The sequence below is a fragment of the Stylophora pistillata genome, chromosome 4 (genome assembly GCF_964205215.1).
Source record: "Stylophora pistillata chromosome 4, jaStyPist1.2, whole genome shotgun sequence".
NCBI classification, from domain to species: Eukaryota; Metazoa; Cnidaria; class Anthozoa; order Scleractinia; family Pocilloporidae; genus Stylophora; species Stylophora pistillata.
The window spans coordinates 36,474,484-36,497,860 of NC_142522.1; the positions used below are offsets into that span (position 1 = coordinate 36,474,484).

A 23,377-nucleotide genomic window follows, 5' to 3' on the forward strand; every position below is an offset into this window, starting at 1 on the left:
CAGCTTGAGCTACAGCTACTCCAACGCAGTGAACAGCGGGCGCATTCCTCAAAATTGTTTTATGTCTACATCACAATACGAGAATTTTGAGATTTGTATTTCCTTTCTCCAATGGAAACTGTCTTTATTTGTGGCGGTAAATTTGAGATCGAAGTAGGTGGTTCGCACGTTACCTCATGCCACCATGCTGGTGGAAGTAAACAATAGATATCTCATTAGCTCTTTTTGTTCGTCTACCAGCATTTGAATTTGACCCGCACACGTCAACGGTGAGTGACAAATGAGCCTAGGTCTTCCTAAGGAAGACTTCCTTATATAGCGCGCTTTCGTGTTTAAGGTCTCTAATACTGGTGATGAAAAAAAGAACAAAAAAGGCATCTCCTTTTAAAGTGATTTTTCTCAAATTTGGATTCAATTCTGAGAGTTACGAAGTAAGCAGAAAATAATACAAGGTGTACATATGCATTTGTAAACTTCATTTCAGTCATCGTTACTTTGTTGCCGGTAGTTTCAAGCATTTATTAATGAAAGACTGAACTACGCAAACAAATTTGCTGAGAAGCATGCTATTAATATAGCATGCTGATATATGCTGATGAAATTTGCTGAGAAGCATGCTATTTATATAGCATGCTTTATATGCTGATGCTAGGATGGGGGAGAACCCATATGGTTGCCCCGAACGATCCCACATTTGTGGTATCGTCTAAGCCATGCCAGAGTGCTCTGACTTGGAAAGCCTAGTGAGCTATGCGCAATGCTAGCGGCAATGACTCACCCCACAGTGCTAAATTTGGACATGAAAGCAGAGCTTTGTATACCAAAGAGCTATATCTAACTGCAGACAGTACCGTTTCGGCCTTCTGGGCCTCATCGGTGCAGTTTTTTTTATGTTTAAGGCGGACCGCCAGGCTCCCGTGAGGGCGGTGCAATGCCTGCCGACCTAAATGTCTAATCCAAACCCGCCGCCAGAGTGCAAGGGCTTGAGGGTTGGGACCGCCATAAACGGAGGGCCCACCAGGACGCCAAACTCGCTGGGGGATCGAACCCCACCTCCCAGGTTAATCACACACTTTCAAAGATTAAACTCCCATGCTCAGATTAGTGATAATGGTTAGTCAAAGCACCAAAATACCACACTCACGCATACCCGCTGACACACTTACCTACCACAGTAGGGACAAAAGCAAACAAAAACATGGACAAAACATGAATAGAACAGAACCACTGTGCAGTACACCAATGAAGGAGACCCAGCACAAGTGGCTACATGACAGACACAACAGGACTGAGACGGAACAAAACCCCTGTGCAGTACACCAATGAAGGAGACCCAGCACAAAAGGCAACATGACGGACACAGGAACACACGGGGGAGAAGGGGGAGAACTAAAGATTGAAGACCAGAGAGTTGCCTGAGACAGAAGCAATAACGCCACGAGCGCACCACTGTCTGTGGAAGAAGCGACGACGTCTGCTAGATTTGCACCGCCTGAAGGCTAGAGGTAGATAAAACTTCAAGCGGGCTTTAATGGACGCAATCACCGCAACGGCACCAGGACGAACATTACGGAACCGGTAATCGTTCCTACACAACCAAATACAGTACTTAGAAACATTAAGAAGGTAGACGAAACCCCAAGGGACAGAAATCAATTCACTCGTCTTAAACCCGAAAAGAACGTGACGTAAAAGAATGACAGGACTCATGGGGGAGAAAACGAACAACAAAGACTGGACCCAGGAGAGAACACTCTGAGCAAGCGGACAATAGTAAAACAGATGCTCAAGTGACTCAACCTGGGGACCGCAAAAACAGAACGGAGAAACCGACAAACCAAAAAGAGAGAGACGCCGAGCGGTGTACAGAACGCCATGCGCAATCTTCCAGTTAAGGTCGGTGACACGACGATCCAGGTCGAACATAGACAGGGTACGCCACGTGGCAGGCCAATCAAGATTAGGGAATTGAAGTTCATACTTGTACACACAACGGGGCTGGACCATGTTCTCAGAAAGGAGATACAAATAGCATGACTTAGAAGACATGCTGTCAACAGGGGAACAGACCAAAGGAGACGAAGAAGCATAAACAAGGCAATCCCTGGACGTGGCAAAAGACCCATCAAGTTTCCGCCACGCTAGGATCAGAGACTGGTAGAATGGTGGCAAGGCTCTAGAGTCAACAGAAAAAGGGCGGGAAAACGCAACAAGAGGAGAGACACCAAGGACAGACTGAAACCAAAACGACATCAGTGAGACCCAACTGGAGGGAGAGGAGGCAAACCTCCTCACCCATTGACCCAGAAGAGCCCACACCTTGAAGCGAACACTGACCACTGAAAAACCACCAAAAAGAGCTGGCTGCACTACTGCAGCGCGGGCGACGAGCTCCCGCTTGCCAGACCAAAAGAATGAAAACACAAGTCGAGTAAGCTCCGTCTCCACCCAAGCCGGCATGTGGATGAGTGACGCCACATACCAGACCCGGGAGAGGGCGAGAGCATTAATAACAAGAGCCTTGCCGCGAAAGGTCAGAACACGTGAACGCCAGGATTTGAGAACATGGTCCACCGCAGAAATGCGCGGGCGCCAATTATCCTCTTCCAGGTTACCAGGACCGATAAACACTCCAAGGACCTTGAGTTTCGAAGGTGTCCAATCGAAAGGGACGGGGGAGTCCGTACGGCCCCGCCAGCCGCCCAACCAAAGGCCCTTGGACTTTCCGAAATTGATCTTTGACCCGGACGCCCGCTCATACTGATGATAAACTTCCAGAGCAGCTTTGATCCCATCGTCAGATGTTAAAACTAACGACGTGTCGTCAGCATACTGAGATATGGGGGATAGTGGGGGACACCCCGGGAGGGAAAGGCCAACGATACGGGGGTTGGAGCGAATACTACAGGCAAGGACCTCCGAAACCAAAACGTACAGCAGAGGAGACAGGGGACACCCCTGCCGGACACCTCGCGAGAGACCGAAAAACGGTGTCAGATGACCATTTACATTAATGGCACTTTGGACCTGCCTGTAGAACAAGTCTACCCAAGCAATGAATTGGGGGCCGAAACCCATGGTGACAAGGGTAGATCGCAAAAAGCCCCAATCCACCCGGTCGAAGGCCTTTTCTTGGTCGAGGGATAAGATTGCAACCGCGGTGCCCGTAGACTCAGCATAACTCACAACATCACGGAGAAAGGTGACATTCTCCCCTATGAACCGACCCGGCACTCCACACGTCTGGTCCCGGTGCACGACCAGGTGAATGACACGGAGGAGCCGGTCAGCAATGGTTCGTGATGCCAGTTTATAGTCGACATTCAACAGCGAAATAGGACGCCAGTTCTTTGGATCAAGACGATCCCCCTTTTTAAAAGACAACGAGATCACACCTCTACGCTGAGAGAGAGACAAAGAACCGGAGGAAAAACAGTCGTTAAGAACAGCTACGAGATCAGCACCGACTACGTCCCAGAAACGAAGATAGAACTCCGCTGGAAGGCCATCCAGTCCAGGAGCCTTGTTCCGCTTCATGCCCTTGAGAGCCTCATAGACCTCGAGGGGGGAGAGGAGGCCCTCACAACTATCAGCCCGATCTCGCGGAAGGACAGAAGACAGATTACCCAAAAGAGAAGATTGGATCAAAGTGTCAGTAGGAGAAGCCGTATATAAGTCGGAATAGAAAGAGCCGAGAGTGGCACATAAAGCAACAGAAGAAGAAACAATAGAGCCACCGGGCTCTCTCAGCGCAGAGATGCGGCGGTCGGCAGACCGCTTCTTTTCCAGGCGGAAGAAATAGGCCGAGGAGGACTCACCCTCCTCAACCCACTTAACTTTTGATCGCACTTGAGCACCCTTGGCAACGTAGGTGTCCATAGCTGCCAGATCCGCCAGCGCAGATCGGTAAGGGCCCGCGCAGGAGGTCATGCCAGCATCCAGCTTGGCCCGAAGATGATCGATCAAGCGAACGAGGGCAGCCCTCGATGCAGTTGTTTGAGATGACTTTTTGCGACAGTACCTGATGGTAAGGCCTTTTATCCGACCTTTCCCGCGGTCCCACCATTTGGCGAGAGAGGGGAAGCCAGGAAGGGTACGACGCCACGAAATCCACTCTTCCCTAACGAGCTGGCAATATTCCGGGTCATCTAACATGGATATGTTCAGTTTCCAGTAGCCTGGCCCAGGTGGGACGACGTCGGGAACAGAGACAGACAGCACTACTGCACTGTGGTCCGAAAAGGGGCAGCAGTACATAGCGCAAGAGGACAGCGATGGGAGCCAGGCAAAGGGCACCCCAAACAGATCAATGCGCGACGCCAAACTGCCATCCCACCTGGTCCAGGTGAAACCCGTGGAGGAGGGATGGAGGTAACGCCACACATCCATAACACAACATGCCTCGAAAAGCTGGGCCAGCGAAGAGGAACTGTCTCTGTATGAACTTGCAGGTTCAGAACCACGCCGGTCAAGGGCTCGGTCAAAGACGGCGTTGAAATCCCCAGTAAGCACAGTAGGGACAGATGGATCGACTTTTGAATGGAGGTCATCAAGGAATTTATTCCGCGCAGGGTTGCAGTTAGGGGCATAGACACAGACCACACGGAAGACTTTGCCAAAGAGAGAGAGTTCACATTGCAGATAACGACCATCGGCAGACCAGGAGTTTAGAAGAGATAAAGAAGAACGATAGAGAATAACACAACCACACGAGTGAACAGAACCAGGAGCCAACACAGACGAAAAGCCGGACGATGAAAACCACAAAGAACACTCAGCCAGAGTGACACAATGAGTTTCTTGCAGGCAGACAACATCAACCTTCACGGGGAGGGAACGCAACCACTGCAGAAAGCCAAACCTTTTAGACTGGTCCCGCAGACCATTACAGTTTAAGGTAAGGATGGAAAGAGCCATCACTGCGCACAAAAGGGAAGCCATCATGCTTAGGTCTTCTTCTTACCGCCCGAGGACCTCTTGCCAGCCTTACCCAATGCTGCTGCAGATGGTTTTGCAAGCTTCTTACGCCGGGACAAAGCCGACGTAGCCGGAGGTTCTGGATCCGGGTCTTGGGGGGTTGACTCAGAACCAGCGTCCGATGCAGGCCTCTTACGAGTAGCCATGGCCGGAGCTGTATCCATTTCGGAAAGCTCGTCGGTCAGGGCCAAAGAGCTAACATTATTCTTACTGGTACCTTTACCACTAGTAGAGCCTTTTTTGGCATTCTTATCCTCTTTACTATTTACTTTAGCAGGGACCACACTTGCAGTTTCCCCTTTACTAGATAAATTATCAGTAGCGCTACCGTGATTAACGTTAACTACACTAATTGAATTGGGGGCACTGTCAGTACCACCATTTACTTCATTACTAGACACTAGTTCACTATCATTATTTTCAGTTGACCCAGAAGGGGTCTTACCCGAGGCGTCTGCCCCTCTAGTTTGCTCATCATTCGGAGCCTCACTATTTCCTTTACAATTACTGACATTACTCTCTGACCCAGTCCGAGGAGAAAGATCAGTATTAGCGCTGGCATTGGTTAGATACTCAGCGAGCTCAAACTCTTGTGGGGCACTATCAGCAAGTTGTCTAACAAAACTATTAGCTGCAACAGACAGCATTTGGACTGCCTGGGTAGCATAAGCCTCATCCTCAAAGAGAGGAGCACCCGACACCGAGGCCTGGGTACTAGCCGCTATCCCATCGGCCACAGGGTCACCACTGGCCGGGGGGACGACAGGAATCTGTGCCTGTACCAGTTGGCCGCTGGAGTCCAAAACAGGGGTGCCCAATTCCATGCCTGACACCTGGGAGGCCGCTTCACCCACCAAGGGTTCGGCTTCACTATCACCATCGACAGCGTCTTCGCACTCGATATCACCAGCCGCCTCAGCAGCATCGCCCTCATCAATGTCACCCCCATCATCGCCAGCCTCTTCCTCCCCACCAGCGCTACCAACCGGGGCACCAGGGGCCACCGGGGGGGCCTGGGGAAGGATCCATGCAGATGTACACTCCCTAGCAAAATGCCCCGCCTTGTGGCAGCGGCGGCACTTACCCTTATCAGGGCACTGTTTTGCCGCGTGTCCAACTTGTCTACAAATATCGCATCGCAAAGGCTGGTCACGGTACCACACCTTGCAGCGAATACCCCCGATGGAAATGAAACGAGGGATTTCCTTTTTGACAACCATTTTGACAAGACGGCAGCCAGTAGAGACTGACGGCTTGCCAGGCCACATTTGATGGCGGACAGACTTGATCTCACCATAGCTTGAAAGCGCGTTCTTAACTGATTCCACTGGGCCCTCATAAGGAAACCAGTGGACGACGACCATACTAACTTGAGGGGGTGGTGGGGGGGGGGGGAGAAATGACCTCACATTCGACCCCATTAAGAACCACCGACCCACATTCCTGATAGTGGAACATAGCTAACGCACCCTTTTCATCATCAAAAGTCACCCTGGCAATAAAACCGGGGCACTGCTGGATAGACACAACTTTAGCAACATGCCCAGTTTTCTCTTGGAAGTGGGCATCTATATAACTAATTATTTGTGTGGAACTTGTCCCATTAGGGAACAAATTTCAACGTATGTCAATGGTTCTTTGGAAACCAACCATAATTAAGATTTTGTAGTGTCCAAGACTCAACAAGAAACGTGAGTTCGGCCCCACGCAACACAGCCCAAAACTGGATGGGCGACCGAAAAATTTTGTTTCGCCGAAAACACACCGGAAAAATCGGAAAACGCCGAACACCCGGAAACCACGGTCGAGAAAGGCCGAAGAAAGGACCGAAAAAACCCTCCGAAATCGGCACGAAGCCGGAAATCGGCAGGGTTGCCGAAGAAGTCCGAAAAACGCCGAAAGATAAAAAGGCGAAAGAGGACTAAAATCGACCAAAAGACAAATACTCACAAGAGTCCGTGCCCCAAGAGTGATCCTGCGCAGAATCCCAAAGCAGAGTGAATACTGTGGAGGTGAAGGAGTAAATCCTGGGCCTCATCAGTGCAGTAGGGACAAAAGCAAACAAAAACATGGACAAAACATGAATAGAACAGAACCACTGTGCAGTACACCAATGAAGGAGACCCGGCAGTGCTGATGCTAGGATGGGTGAGAACCCATATGGTAACCCCGAACGATCCCACATTTGTGGTATCGTCTAAGCCATGCCAGAGTGCTCTAACTTAAAAAGCCTAGTGAGCTATGCGCAATGCTAGCGGCAATGACTCACCCCACAGTGCTCAATTTGGACATGAAAGCAGAGCTTTGTATGCTTTTTTAAAATCATTAGGTCACTAACTGGTCTAGTTGGGGGAAGTGTACAGCTCCGCCGGGGAGGTGTTCTGTTAACAGTGGTACAAAGACAAGATCTCGTAAAGTTTCTAGATATCCGAGCTGTAGTGGAAAATCCTGCCCATCCTTAAGCGAACAGAGCCGATGCACACCTGTTCCTATCTCTTGCAAGGTAGTCTTATTTTTGTTATTGTTGTTGTTGTTGTTTGTTTGTACTTTTTGGTTTTGTTTGCGTGCAGTTTCTCAATTCTTTTGTTATGTTTGGTTTCTTTCTGTTTTGTTTGTTAACGTCTTTTTGGCCCTTTTCAGTCTAAGATTTAATCTCTCAGAAATTTGTAATTATTTGTTTGATCAGAAATTTTGATATGATCAAAACTCCTTTTTACACTCACTGTATCATCAGATGAACCCTTGGAGTTCATGGAGACCTTGTGTCGCACTTAATGGAAAATGCGGGAGAGGTTCTCAGTACCAGACACGTACTGTGGCGACACAGCCTTATTGCAGCGCGGCGTGTCCGTCAACCAGGCAAACACGTTCGTGCACGCATAGTTGTTGCCCTGTTGATTGTGCGGTGTCCCAGTGGACTCGATGGAGTGCTTGCTCAACAACATGCGGAATAGGTAGGTGGCACACGTTTACATCAGATAACTTAATTAAGCACTTGAAATGAAATAAAGAACAATATTATGACTTGCAGATGATATGCAAAGTAAACAAACTGTCTTCGCAGCAATGAAAGTAAAGAACACTGAAATAATTTAAGTTTTGACTGAGCATTATGCTGGGATCAAAGCAAATTTAAGATGGTTTTTTTGTCCAGTGGCTTCGTGGCTCAGTTGGGAGAAGTGCTAAACGAGGATCTGGGAGGCACGTCTTTCAGTCCTGTTTAAGCTTGAATTTTACAGGTTTCTTTTCTGCAATTGCTTTTACTCCAACTTTCTTGTGAATATCTTTTCTAAAATTTTTAGGACTTGAAACGTTTGTTACCCAAGGGCATCACCTTGAAGAGAATCTTCTTACTTGCGTGCATTTTATTAAAAACACACAAAAAAAGTCAAAATACAATATCATTGCTTCATTAGAGAGATTATAACATTAGCGTAAAAAGGGTAAACGGTTAAGATTTTCCATCAGCCTGTTATTTCTTTTTTTTTTTTTTAAGGTTCAAGGACCAGAACACGAAACATAAATACTCAGCCTTCTTGTGGTGGTAAATCTTGCCCAGCACTGAAAGACACAACATCTTGCTCGCACTACAACAACCGTGACTGCGTGATGTCCAGTTGGACAGCCTGGTCACCCTGCAGTAATGGCTGTGGAAGCGGTACTTCCACTCGAACACGCACTGTCGTCACGACAGCGTTATGCCGCGGGAAAGCATGCGGAGCGAGATCAGAAAGTAAACGTTGCACTGACTTCCGAGACAACAGAGACTGTGTGGTAAGTTACCCTACCATGGCTATGTTTTTTAAGGATGTATTGTCGTTTAGAAATCTTAGATTTGAATAAAAATTACTGCAGAATATATATGTTCATGGTATGGACAATCACTTGTTCTGCAAGGAAGGAAGTATTTCATTAATGAACATACGTTTCGTAGTCACTAGAGAACGGTAGTTCGCCGGAACTCTTCAGTACATATTTCTTCCTCTCTCCCTACTACCTCTCTCCCGGCCCACTCTACTAGAAAAATTAAAAAAACAATGGCGGTCTCAAAATCCACAAAGACGTACTGTATTTGCTTCAAGTTACCAGATAGTAAGCTTGGCATCCGCTTTACAGGCTGTATGTGGGACTGACATATTCTGTAAAAGGACATTCCCTCCGTACAACTTCTCACATTGTCTTTGTGGAATTTCACATAATTCATTTAGGCGTATACTACTGTTTTAGGTGAACTCTTGGGGCTCGTGGGGAGCCTGCAGTGAAAAGTGTGCTGTTGGATCGAAACAAAGGACGAGGACTGTAAAGATTTCTAAAAGGTGTCAAGGCCGAGATTGCCCAGTTCTACAGGTACGTTTTCTCGCGAAAAAAAAGAAAAAAACGCTTGTCTCTCACCCTTCTGTGAGGGATAGTTTGACTGGTGTCAAATACTCTTGTTCCATACTGACATCACATAAACCCGAACAACGGCATCAATTTTGCAGAAAAATTAAGGCTTGCTCAGGCTCTTCTAACCGTAGTGATGCAGTAGTAGGTACCTCTTAGTGGGTTCGTGCGATTTTCGCGAACCCTCCGGTTTTACGGTCTTTCTTTTTTGGAATGTTTATACGATTTTATTTCATTGTGAGAAAATAATGGACCCAAATCGAAGAAGGGCCTTTTGCTATTATTGTTCTTTCTCTCCGCTGCCAAGCTCAACCTCTTTAATTTTCAAATATACCCATCATTCATCGCCAGTCTTTTCCTTAGGTTCGTTCAGACACCCACATGGTGAGTAATTAATCATTTATAATGTCGTCTTCGCCTTTTGCAGAATACTACTCAGTGTGGAACGCCAAACAATGGTTGCCAACACAAGTGCAGCAATGGTGGCTGTTCATGCAACAATGGTTACTATCTGGCTTCGGATAAGAAGAACTGCATCGCTAAAGATTGCAGGATGCCCAAACCGTCATACTGCGCCCCAGGTAAATTTATAAGCACGAAGTCATAAACTTTGTTCTACAAAAAAAAGTCGTGGGTGTACGGTAGGCGTAGACATAACGATTTATAAATGTAGGTGTAAATTAAAGCTGGATTTTCCTCAACACTCACATTCCCATCCGGAATGAATTGAGACATAAATTTTTTGACAGTTTTGTTACTTTGTCAATGTCAGTGTAATACTAGGCAGGCAGTAGATGAAAATAAAGAAAAGTATCAACGAGTGGATTATTAATGAATCCGATACCAAATTCTCCGAACTAACATCATAAGAAATTAAAGTAAGACAGCAAGGAGAATTACTAACGAGATACGAGATTGAAAGGGATAAGTCAGTCGTAGTGTATATCAATATAATTTGGATATATCAACAAAGTTGAAATGGTAAATTGGCCACCGTAACGATTACAAAAGCTGACGTTTCGAGCGTTAGCCCTTCGTCGGAGCGAACTCCCGCCGACGCAGCCCCAAACAGTTTCTTTCAAAACTATCAGCCTTTATTCATAGTGTATATCGTTATCTTTCATCTTTCAAGGGTTGAAAATTTCATGTTCAGATTGTTAATTGTTTCTTTCAAAACATTTTGCCTACTTTAAACCTTTAAACTTTAAACTTTCATGATAAATACTCCCAAAAAAGGTTTTTCAGTACCTGTTTACAAATATGAATGCTAACTATATCTGACAAGCTATTGTTAAATTCTAAATTCTAACTGTTACTCGATCATTCATTCATGGCAAGCTTCAGGACTTTCTTAAAGGCCTTTACAGATAGAACGTTTCTCCGGTCTTCGTCTAACATGTTCCACAGAGATACAGCTCTATAGGCAAAGGACCTTTGGCCGGTAGCTGATCTGAATAATTTGCCTACGTTGTTTTGAGCAGGTGTTCTCACTGGAGGGCCCAACAACTCATTTAAAACCGATTTTTACTGTTTATATAACCGATCATAAAAATATTTAACTCCTTTTATTCAACAACAGCTGGCGCCTTAACTTTTTTTCCTGAGGGCCTAGAGCGTACACTCACATCCTGACCAGTGATCTTACACAAATTCATTTGGCTTTTCCGGAGATCTCTCAGTTTAGAATCTTAATTACCAGGTCCTGTTTCTATTTACTCTGCGTGATCTTCTTTTCATTGTCTTCTTGTGTAGGTGAAAAAGTATATGTTTTAGAGGCTTTTGTCATACGTGTGTTCGTTACGAATTTGTAATGATAAGGTTCTCGGTTTTTTCTTTTACACACTTAGATAAAAATAAAGTGTTGAGACTCTGTGGCGGTGGACATTAAGCTGTTGACGAGTAAATTTTACTTCAATCAAAAATAGTTTGACTTTGACGATGTCGTAAAAAGACGTTTCTTTCTTTTGACGATAATTCAACTTTCAAAATTACCTGGCAATAGATAGCGGGGGGGAGTATATTAATCTAAAATTTGAGTTCTATGCTTTTCATCTTTGATCATTTCAATTGTAAATGTTTGTTCGTATGTTTATTTATGGTTCCTGAATATGAACCTTTCACATATTGATATAAACCAAACGAATTAGATAGAAGGTGTTTATTGCTAGGCGTGCTTCGTCCGTTCGCCCGCAGACCTTGAACTTTTAGGTTCAATTTTTTGAAATATTAATACAAGCAGCGAACTAGAGCCACAGTAATAAGTGCTGTGATCGTACTACAATTATCAAGATATCGTTGTTAGTTCTCCCCTCTAGCTGCCTCACATTTACTTGTACATTTGTTATGAGAATTTGGTGTTAGTTCAAGATAACAACTTCTACCTGATAAGTTTGAGTATTCTAATTACCCATTTGCTGGATAATGTCTGCGTATTATAGAAGAAGTTGCATGTTAATCACTTCTGGAAGTTAAAAGGTTAAGGTAGCTCTCGCTGGCATTTAGTTCCTCCTTAAAAAACGCTGAAATATTTCCATCTTTCCAAAGCAGTACTGTGTTGTCGAAGTACTCGTCGCGGAGCAACGAAAGGCAGAATTTATTACCTGATAAAATCCAAAATTGTTCTCTCCATTTGTACCGCCATTTGGTTGGAGATTTAAGTCGCACCTCACATCAGTCTTGATATTTATCAAATACGGTACAGTTGAAGGGTCAACCACTGTAGCAGCAGTGCAGTTAATGTACTGATTTCCTCGAATGTTGATGAACTCGTACAACTTGCAACTTAGAGGGCGGTCAGTTGATGGGTACAGGGGGTCATAGTTGGAAAGTGACGCACGAAAGTAATCCCGGAATTCAATGCCAGTTGTTGGAAATTCACAAGTTGCCCGCCACTGAACGGAATGCTCGCGAATTGTTTGCATGTTGACTTTTGAAAGACGGTAACTCAACCAATTTCCATTCACGGCGTAATCGTCTTGCAAAGATTTTGTGCTAAACATGTCGGTATCTCTCCCATTTCGGCCTTTTTCAAGAGAGTAGCTTTGCACAAGTGTCCAAGCAGCTCCCGGCTCCGAACCAAAATCACAATAAACGTGTAGAATGTTTTTAGCCCCGTTTAGTATTTGATACACTCCGTTTTCGTGTTTCCCAGACAACATGATATCGTGACAGGATCGCATAGTCTTTTGACATCTGTGGCCACTAGAACCAGGCGGACACTCGCACTTGTGCCTTTTGGCCGTGACGTCACATATTTCATGACATGTGCCATTGTTTTCGCATGGGGCTGAAAGCGCGATGTAGAACAGTGTTTGATTAATTAGGGTTTTGATTTTAAACGGATTATTCTTAAAGGAAAATGATAAAAAAAAATTAAATTGATGCAGTATAGAGGAATTACTTGTCCGTAAAAAATTGCTTTTCAAACAGGTTTGATGTCGCCCTCGTACGCCTAAAAACTTAAACACTTACTTGTAAGAAGTTTTAAACTTACCATTTATGGATTGCAAGCGTCTTTACTTCGCTAAATCGTTAGATTAGGAAAAAGCCTAACGTATTCACTTTTAAGGTCAGCAGTAAAGATCAACAGGTTATGAGAATTGTTCTGTTAAAAATAGACATTTTCTACTGTGACACAAATGGAAGTAAAAAAGTATTGGGAAGGTTTCAGACGGTCTGTTCCATCTCACCGCTTCAACTAGATGTATTCTTTACAGGTATATATTGGATCTTTAGATTGGTTTGCTCTTAATTAATTTTCAAGTTTCGCTTAACTCTCTCGGTCAGGCGAATAAGACATCGCTGCAATTCACTGAGGGAATGCTATAATTCCGCGTTTGTAACTTCATAATTTTCGATGTATAGTGAAAACAAAGTTAACCTTCTTAAGGTAGCTCCGAACTATCTCGTAATACCTCCAACCCGACATGACTAGTAGGGTTTCAGGATTTGTGTATGGAGCAGCCTTGCTAAGCTTACAGTTTTCTGTTTCCTCACTATTCTCCTTGAAATTTACTAATAAACACTGGCAGTTTTCGGCGCATTTTAGAAAGCAGCTGTAAAGGTTGCTTGTCGAGTGTCTTGAAAGAGAATGGCCGAGTATGCCATAGCTCTCCCTGTTACGAAATTCATCTTTTGAACTTGGCAATTTTATCTGCTCACAGTCGTCGTCGTCAGAGCAATGTGTAGTGACAGACGAGATAAGGAAGAAAAATATCAGGTTCATTTGTGGTGATTCCACTGTCTAGTAAGTTGACTCTAATGCGATCGCTAATCGCGAAGCTCTATTAAGGTGCGTCCTTTTCACGGCCTTTTAAATTCCCATCACGCAGTTGGTGACTCTAAGGGATGGCAAATTGGTGATTGCCATGGAAATTGCAGTCGAGGAGAGTTTAGGTTTGCGTCAGGCGAGCCTTCTCATACTGATTTAGCGTCTGTGCAGAACCCAATATTCTGAGGCATATTAGAAGTCGCACCTAAAACCAGATAGGGCTGTGGAAAACAATTTTCAACAAACTTTCGATCTCGTTTGAAACTGATCTTGAAAGGCTTAAGTGATATCCATTATTGATATTATTTCGCAAGAATACTTGGAGGGCATCGTTAATTATTGACGTGCGTATGTTACTCTTCGCGATCACCACGGTAATTTTATCAACTGCCAGTCCCTTTTCATTACTGATTTTCTGCTGTAGAGGTACTTTGAACACTTGCCGTGAAATTCATTAACTTCTTGTCAGAGTTGATGGTGACAATTTCAAAAGATGTATTCTTCCCTCAATTTTGTCGTGATGTTGGTTCCTTTATTTTCTTTGTTTTTATTTTATTTAATTTTTTCCATAGAATTTCTTCTACTTGATTGAAAGCAGGAGGGTTTTCTTTACCTTATGAAGAAAGAACGTGTTTCAGGAGTGTACGTTAATTCTTATCGTGCAGGTCTATAACCAGAAAAAAGAAATTATTACTTTGTTTCTTGACGAAGTGCTGGCGAAAAAAAGCCTCAAACTTACGACTAAATTGGAAATTTGGAAGGAAGGCTTCTCTTATTCGAATTGTCTTCAAATGTTTCAGAACATTTACGCATAACAAAAGTGGCTCAAACTTAATCATTAATTCAACATGAAGCAATGCTGCGTTGATAATTATAGTACAAAATCTCTGAGTAAAGTGTATCCTATAATCTTTTCACTCCCAACATCTGATTCGTAGTTCTCTTCTCCAGCTGTTATATATTTCCTTGTAAATAAGTTGAGATAATTTCGTGTTACATCAAGCAACATTTTAGCTCAAATGTTTGTCTGATCTCAATTGAAAATGCATTGGCATTGAAAGGAAAAATTGTACTGGGTGTTGCTCACTTGAAGGTTTTATCTTGTAGGCACTGCTCTCGGAAGCACTTGCAAGCATGCCCTTGTCGCGTGCCCTGGAGGCAAGACCACTTATCCTGTCACATGCTCGCTAGGATGTCCTAAGCATTATTCCATAAAAGGAGCATCTACCGTCACGTGTCAGACATCAGGACAGTGGTCTTCATATGCTACGTCATACTGCCAACGTAATAATAATCCACCTTCGCAGGTCAGTGCTAAAAATTCAAAGAAAACGTGGTGGGGAGGGGGGAGGGGGAGGGGGGAGAGAGGAGAATCGAGCATTACCAATCGGATACTCCCCTCTTAGTAACGAGCAATTTATCAAAGTGTCAGGTCATATGCTAGAGACTTATTGGCTTGCTGTTTAGCAAGCTGAACTCCGGGTCTAGGGTCAAGTTTCGATCCCTGTTAAGCTTCACTGCGTTGTGTTCTCAGGTAAGACACATCACTCTCAAAGAGCTTCCCTTTAGCCCGGGGTAGTATAAATTGGTAATTTGGTTACATCAACCAAGTTGAAATTGTAAATTGGCCACCGTAACGAGTTAAGAATCTGACGTTTCGCACGTTAGCCCTTTGTCAGAGCGAATGGCGAAGGGCTAACGCTTGAAACGTCAGCTTTTTAACTCGTTACGGTGGCCAATTTACAATTTCAACTTAGTTGACATAACCAAATGACCTTGTTACCCCCACCGACGCAGCACCTCAGTTTCTTTAGAAACTTTCAGCCTTTATTCGTTGGTATAAATTGGTTCAGGCAAACTGTCTTAGAAACATGATGAAATGCCATCCAGGTGAAGTAACAACAGTCTAATGGGACTAATACTTTGTAAAGATAGGCAAAAGCTACGGAAGAAATGGGTTTAACTAGGAAAGAGGTGGGGAAGAAATACTGTTTCAAAGTGATGTTACAGAAGTGCAGCAAAAACCACCGCAAACTTGCACGTGTTTAATGGACTCCTGTGCCAAACCATCTGATTTCGCTTTTAACCATTAATAGCCTCTCTTGCTTTTGCACAGTTGCAAAGCGTTTAGCCATAGCAAAATAAAAAAACTCTCTTGAACACAATTTGACGCAAGTGATCGAATCTCTTAGCCATTTTTCTAACTCCGCTGTAAATTTGTAGATGAGCAATATACAGCAGATGTAATATAGGGCAGATGTGGCACTTAAGGCGTTTGTTATGGGAGGAGCGTGACTTAAATGGTGCAAAGATCATTTTTATCACGTGGCTAGCTAAATGAGACTCGTCAAAGTGGCATTTGCTTCATATTTGCGCCATATTTGTCAACCATGCCTTTTTTTCGTCCAGTGTGAATGACAATAATGTGATCATGATGGGAAGTTTGTGCGGATTTTCTAGATTGTTCTGTCGGGATCTGCAACCATACAAGAAAACAAACCACGTGGTACAAAAGTTGGAACGTTTTCTTCTGTGGATTCCAATAACAAAGACCAGCATACGTACAGCATCATTAGTGGAGGGAGTAGAAAATTTGAGCTGCGTGGAGCAGATCTCTACACTTTGGTAGTGTTTGATTACGAATCCTCACCGAACCGGTAAGTGTGTATCCTGAATAAAAATTGGCGTAATTTGTTTGGGAACCCTTTTGCAGTTAACGTTCACTTGATCCAAGGTCTACCTCGCTGGATGAAAAAGAAAAAACGCAATGACAGATTTTTTTGGGTGTTCCAGTGGAGGGGCCGGGACGTTTCCTGACTAATGTCAATGAAAACAACCATATTTAACGGCTACGTTCTTTTTTCTGTAGGTTTTCTCTCACAATAAGAAGTACAGACAATGGAAGTCCACCGCTGAAGCTCGATAAAATATTTATAATTTCTGTAGCGGATGTGAACGAGAAACCAACAGGCATTCAGGTAAAGACTGTCTCACAAGAAATGAATGAGGAGGAATTTACTATGCAATCGGCATATAGTTAGTTATATAACCCTGCTATACAAAGTTAAGCGTAGAATTAATCACCATGACCATTATAATGTGGTAAATGACAGGTTAAAACCATAGGGTACCCACTAAGGCGACAATAGCGGTAACATTAGGTCTTTGCCAAGAAAAAATGATCAAACATGAAGTCAGCCACCAACTGCTAGTGGCCATGAGAAGCTTTGTCGGCTATTTTAGGCCTGCTTAACATGGTGTAGCCAAGTCACAAATAAGAGAATATTCCTCAAGTATAATTTAAAAGTATCTTAAGTCTCCCATAGTATGCTGCGCCACATATGACATCAGACTTGTGTCAGGAACAGTCGGTTTCTTTGTTGTTATAAGCCTCTTCATTAAAGCAAAGGCTAGTCTACAACCGTTTATTTGAAAAAAAAGAAAAAACAAGGGTCAATGCCCACTAATGATCACATGAAAGGAAAGGCACCGAAATTTCCTTTAAAAAGCGAGGCCGGAAGGATTTTAAATACCGGCTGTTTTATCCTAACTTAGACGCTATTTAAGGCAAACACATTATTTCTAAGTCTCTTCTGAGAGCATTTCAACTTCATTAACTTTTTAAATCGAAAAATTATTATTGTATTGAATTATTAATTTTCTCTGCTCTTCAGTTGTCAGGCAACGCCGTGGATGAGAATAGCGACGTAGACACAGTAGTAGGCATGCTCAGCACCGTAGACCTTGATAAAGGGCAGACATACAGTTACAGTTTGTTGGACAGCGCTGGAGGAAGGTTTAAAATTCAAGGGAACTTCTTGAAGGTAAGAAAACTGTATAATAGACTATTCTGCTTACTCCGTCTCAATCTACGATGGTGGAAGTTGTCAAATTTCTTCCCGTTGTGTCATGGAAAATTTCATAGTTAAGCTGAAGGACCGTAAGCGGTTAGCAGGATACGGCTTATCTAGGTGAAAAATTGTAGGAGTATGAGATATTTAAATAGAGATTCCGGGATTTCGAACTAGAATTACAGGCATACAAACCAAAGGAATGAACAACAAGATATAGGACATTTAAGCCACAAAATTAATAATTAATAGGTTACGGGATAGTCAGGCCCCCCTCCCTCACATCCCTCACCCCCGTCCCCCTTCCCCCGTCCCGCTAATGGGGCCTCAGGGTTTGAAACTTTCCCATAGAGTGCAGATTTCTCGCTGGAAAACATGTGAGGGAGACCCAAAATGAAAGGTTTAAGAGCAACAAGGCTTCTTGCCCACCTGATTCTTTGCAGCAATGGCTGCTTTAAGCACCAGAACTGTTCGCAACTCTTTTATTTCACTTCACCACCACTCGAGAATAAATCTATATGACTAATTACGTCATAGGTTGGAAGGTCGAACAAGAACTGCATGCTGAACGGAGGTTCTCAGTGTTTCCTGAACTACGAAAGCGTATCCTCCTACTCCATAGTTGTCCGCAGTGTGGACAGCGGCTCTCCATCACTATCGATCAATTCTTCATTTAACATTAGCGTAAATGACGTCAACGACCAACCACGAGGTTTGCAGTTATCCAATTATAAAGTCAGCGAAAATGCACCAATAAATACCATAGTGGGTAATCTATCCGCCACTGATGAGGACACAGGTCAAACACTCAGTTTTTCATTGGCTGATGATGACAATGGTAGATTTGGTTTGAACAACAACGGTAGCGTTTACAAAGCTAAATCTACTGATTATGAAACAAACAAAGTGCATTATATCGTATCAAACGTCACTGACAATGGACAGCCATCAAAGACGGTGAGTAAATTGTTATACGACAAAAGCCATGTAACCTGTATTATTTTTTATCATCAAATTCATTGAACGCGAACGGTTATCAGCAACACCATTTGGGCGTTTGATTTGACAGTGTAGCAGGAAGCAGGATATCAACAAAAAATATCTTTTTTTTTCTCATTTTTTCGATTTTGATAAATAACTTTAATCAGTAAGTATTCTTTCACTTAAATTTTGGCTTAGTTCTGATTAATTAGTCGTCCACTCTTGCTTTGCGGTCGTTTGATTTTGTGTATCATCCATATGATCAATGACCCAATCAGACTCTACTCGTCCTGATACCATTATTAGTTATGATTTTATCTTTGCTTTTTCCCTAATTTGGTAAATTCAAATTCAAATTCAATGGAAACCAAAAAAGTGAAATCGAAAAAATTTGTCCGACAAAGGAAGAATCGTTATCACGAAGACAGTTATGACCCTTAAGATCTAAAAAATAATTCTCCCTTCCATCTGTTAGATATTTTCTAGAAAATAGTCTCCATTTGTTTTATCTGTGATTACAGGTCACGTTTTACTACTATCCAATTTTAATTGAGTACCTTGCTTGATAGCAGACAATATACTTACAATTGCGTTTTTTAATCAAGTTATTCACTCGTTGACAGCCTTCGTTCGAAACTAACATTGCTAACAGTCAATATATCCAGATGTAAATAACATATTTTCTCTCATGTTTCACGCAGATGACCAGGAATTTTTCCATTATCGTATTAGACGTCAATGAAGCCCCAGTCTCCATCGAGCTTACTCGAAACAGTGTATTGGAGAATTCGAGGCTTGGCGCGGTCGTCGGCATCCTGTCAGCAAAAGATAAAGACGCTGTACAATCCCTGACTTTTAAACTAGATGATGATTCATCTGGAAAATTTTCCCTTCCATCAAACGTGACTTGTCTGAATTCTTCCCTAAGTGGGACGCTGTGTACTACAAATTTATCGGTTAGCGGTGATATAAACTATGAAGATGAGTCGAGCTTGGACATCATTGTGCGCGTAACGGACAATAAAGGGCTTTTTCACATCGAAATGTTCAATGTGACAGTGATTGATGAGAACGACGCGCCCACGAATGTAACACTGGATGGCAGTGCTTCAGTCTCCTTGGCGGAGAACAGCGAAAACGTTCAAATCGACACTCTACTGACAGACGACGAGGATCAGGGGCAGAGTTTTTCTTACATGTTATTAAGCAATCCTGGAGGGAACTTTGAAATCAGGGGAGAGAAACTGTTTGCCTCTAGAAATGCTACTCTTGACTTCGAGTCATCTCCAAGCTATCACATCAAAGTGAGATCAACTGATAACGGAACTCCTCCAAAATACATTGAGGTAACTCTAGTTATAAACCTACAAGATGTCAACGAAAAACCAACCGATATACAGTTGTCCAACCACAGCGTCCAAGAAAATCGACCTCCTGGAACGGTGATTGGCCGGTTATCTGTCAGTGATCCTGACAGAAAGCAAAGTCACGTGTGTAGCGTTACTGATTCAGCCAATGGAAAGGTAGGAATAACCAACAACAAACTGACGGTTGGTGGTGCGAGCGTCGATTACGAAGAGGCAAGATCTTTTAATGTGACAGTTCTATGTCGCGATCCAGGTGGCCTAACGGTAGAAACGTTGTTCGTCATTCTCATCCAAGACATCAATGAAGCGCCCACTAACATTGCACTATCAAGCGATAAAGTCCAGGAAAATCAAAAAGGTGGTACTATTGTGGCACAACTCAATGTCACCGACCCAGACAACGTCAAGGCACAAGTGCAAAGTGTTTCTCTCTCGATTTTGTCCTCGGATCCCAACCTACCGTTTCAAATTCGAAACGACGCTCTTGTCACCACTCGAGCGCTCAACTTTGAGAGTACTGCACAGTGGACCTTTAGAATATCAGCAACGGATGATGGAAGACCCGCTTTAACCCGAACACAAGCCTTCATCATCCTGGTTATCGACGTAAATGATGCTCCAAGTGGATTAACGGTGAGCAAAATGTGTTTGCTTTCAAACGAGAAAATTTCCCCGCGCTAATCACCTGTTACTTCCGTTTTGACAGTATATCAATCAATCACTCGAAATTGTTCGCTCTTTGGAACCAGGACCGACAGATCCGAGTTAATGTTCTTAATATAATTATGCTGATGTGGACTTAAGTAAGAAACTATACCCGCTGACACACAATGTCTCTTAATACCTTTTAACAAATTGTTAAGGAAACCCGAAAAAAGAGAGGTATCTAAGTAAATTTGTTTGAGAATTTTTCTTTCGAAGGGTACAAAAATAATGATTCTCAAGGTGAGATGAATCATCTCTTTCAGGGTAAGCATTTTCTGTTTGCAAAAGACCACCAATCTTGTTGAAAGATTGGAAATGAGACCACATCTGAAAATATTAGCCGTTTTCACAATACATTTTCCTCTATCTTCATAGCTCTCTAGTTCCTTTGTGGACGAAAACAGCGACAGTGACACACTGGTGGGGACATTAACAGCCCTTGATCAGGACCCAACACAGAATCACACATTTCAGCTACTAAATAGTGCCTCAGGAAGATTTAAAGTCGACGGTAGCCAAATAAAGGTAAATTTGTCAACACCTTTTTAACTTTGCTTGAAGTCAATTTTTCAAATGTATCTTGTTTAAAGTACAAGAATTCTTAAGAAACTTCAATTCTAGATAGAGAATGAGAATTTTACTGATTCTTCTAAATTTGGAAATTGTGGAGAAATATGAAATTACTTACTTGGTGAACTGTTTAACAGAAGCAGCTGTATTTAATGAAAAGTTTGTCTCAATCAAAATGTTTCACACAATTTCCAGAACTCTCTTTGCCCCGACGTGTGTTCTTGCTATGATGTAGGCATGCACTGCAACGGAAGTAGAATGGAGATTTTATGGAATTCTTCATATTGAAATTTTTATGGGCCCTGAAATTATGTTTGATTTGAATCATCCTTACTTCAAGGTGGCTGTTCCCAACAAGCAATGTCTAAACCAGGGAGGTTCCTCTTGTCTTTTGAACTACGAGGCACGAAAACGTTACGTGATCAGAGTGAAAGCAACAGACGACGGATCACCACCATTATCTTTTGAGAAAGACTTTGGTATTGACGTTCGTGACGTCAATGACAAACCACGTGACTTTCAGCTGTCCAGTAACAAAGTGAAGGAGAACGCCACTATAAACACTTTGATTGGCCGGTGGGTTCACCATTTGTTTTGCGTTAATTCACTCACTTCGCTTTTTTAAATTACCTCTTCTTTTTAACTTTAACAAGCCAAGAAGAGGATGAAAACTAACGTTATTTTATAATGGACTCAAAGAGGAAAGTTTGAAGACAGGCAAATATAGTTAAAATCAATCCTCAGATACAAAGTTAATTAAAACCGTTTTTAGTAACGGCTTGAAATGTTTATATTGCGAAAACTCCACTCGATTTTAATTCAAGCTCGACATTTGCAGTGACAGCATCTGCAAACGGTGCATATGAACACTGATTATGATCTAATTATATTTTATAGCTTGAGTTAACCCCCCTTGCATCCTAAAATTAGTCCTCATATTCTCCACATCGTTCTTCTTTACATTTCCTCTGGCACTGACGAGGAGAACTCAATTGACATAAGGGAGCTTCTGAAATTGGTGATCATTTTCCTTTTTTCTCAGGATCTTTACATTTGAATCCAGTTCCACTCTGTAAGGAGAAATTATAAGCCATTCAATCTAAGGTGATAAATGCAAGAGAGTATGAACTGCTCAGCTGGTTACAGGTTTAAACTAGTTCGAAATTTGAAAAATCTGTAAATGCTACTATTTCCTCTTTATTTCATAAACGGCTCGAAGCAGACAGAAAACAGCTCAGTGTTTCCCACTTTTTGTATATCTCATGCTTACATATCCTCTCTGGGGCGAATTTTTCTTTTTATATTATGTTGACAGTTTTTCATCACGCGACGAAGATGTGAATCAAACGCTGCTATATTCACTCAAGAATGATGATAGCGGTCAATTCAGGGTCGACTCTCAGGGAAACCTATACCCAGCCAAAAACTTTGATCACGAGAGTCAGAATAAACACAACATAAGTGCAGTGGTGACAGACAGTGGAAATCCGTCCTTGAAGGTAATTTTCTTGATTAGAAGGACTCAAGTGATGATTGGGCACGTAACGCTAAGTCTCTTTGTGGGAATTAGAAACCTTGTATCATTGCTTAAATTTCAATAGACCCTTCCGCGGTTTTATCGGCCATATTGGTTGGGGGTCAAACAAAACCTCGTTGCGTAGCAACGAGCCATAGAATCTCTTATGATAAGAAGACGCGCATCGCTACCCTCGTTTAAATTTTCGCTTTGTTCAGGAACAAAAATTAATTTTCATCGCTGAAAAAGAGAAGACGGTAATAAAGGCGAGTGACTTTTTCTCCTCTCGGCGAAAAAGCTTTTCTTCTCTGCGTTTTATGGGAACATTGAGATCGTTTTTCCTTGGAAGTGACCTCGCGGCCGACATAATGCCAGAAGGTCAGAGTACAGCTTTTTCGAATGACTTTTTGTATGTAAGTAACTTAACTGTGCAGAGGAAAAATTGAAATAAATGTGTTTACGTGCTCTTCAAACCTTTTCGACCAGACAGGCTAACATACTCTTGAAAAACCAATAACTCGGTAAAGAGAAACCCTTGGTTTAATGGGTTTCGGAGATAGGTGTTCTGTCGGCGGCTGTAACAACGATAGAGGAGATCCGAAAAAATGGGTCACCCACTCATATGTACAGAAGTTATCGTTCCACAAGCCCAAGCAATCATTAATTGAAGCATGGTCTCGACAGGTTCAGAAGGGAAGGAAATATTTCTCACTAGGAAAGTCAAGGGAGAGTGTTGTCGTCTGCTCCAATCACTTTC

The 23,377-nt window shown here is 42.9% G+C and overlaps 1 protein-coding gene across 3 annotated transcripts in view; it reads left to right on the forward strand.

The window, feature by feature from the left end:
* Positions 1–23,377, forward strand: part of LOC111328818 (protocadherin Fat 4) — an 86,512-nt gene that overhangs the window by 43,994 nt on the left and 19,141 nt on the right. For all 3 annotated transcript variants that reach the window (XM_088757217.1, XM_088757216.1, XM_088757218.1), the window contains exons 3-16: positions 7,307–7,480; positions 7,712–7,931; positions 8,474–8,751; positions 9,205–9,324; positions 9,788–9,941; positions 14,738–14,937; positions 16,091–16,287; positions 16,500–16,608; positions 17,305–17,454; positions 18,019–18,438; positions 19,164–20,462; positions 20,910–21,059; positions 21,445–21,680; positions 22,420–22,603. In XM_088757217.1, the coding sequence (XP_088613343.1) occupies positions 7,307–7,480; positions 7,712–7,931; positions 8,474–8,751; positions 9,205–9,324; positions 9,788–9,941; positions 14,738–14,937; positions 16,091–16,287; positions 16,500–16,608; positions 17,305–17,454; positions 18,019–18,438; positions 19,164–20,462; positions 20,910–21,059; positions 21,445–21,680; positions 22,420–22,603 (3,891 nt within the window). The remainder of the gene's footprint in view (positions 1–7,306; positions 7,481–7,711; positions 7,932–8,473; positions 8,752–9,204; positions 9,325–9,787; positions 9,942–14,737; positions 14,938–16,090; positions 16,288–16,499; positions 16,609–17,304; positions 17,455–18,018; positions 18,439–19,163; positions 20,463–20,909; positions 21,060–21,444; positions 21,681–22,419; positions 22,604–23,377) is intronic.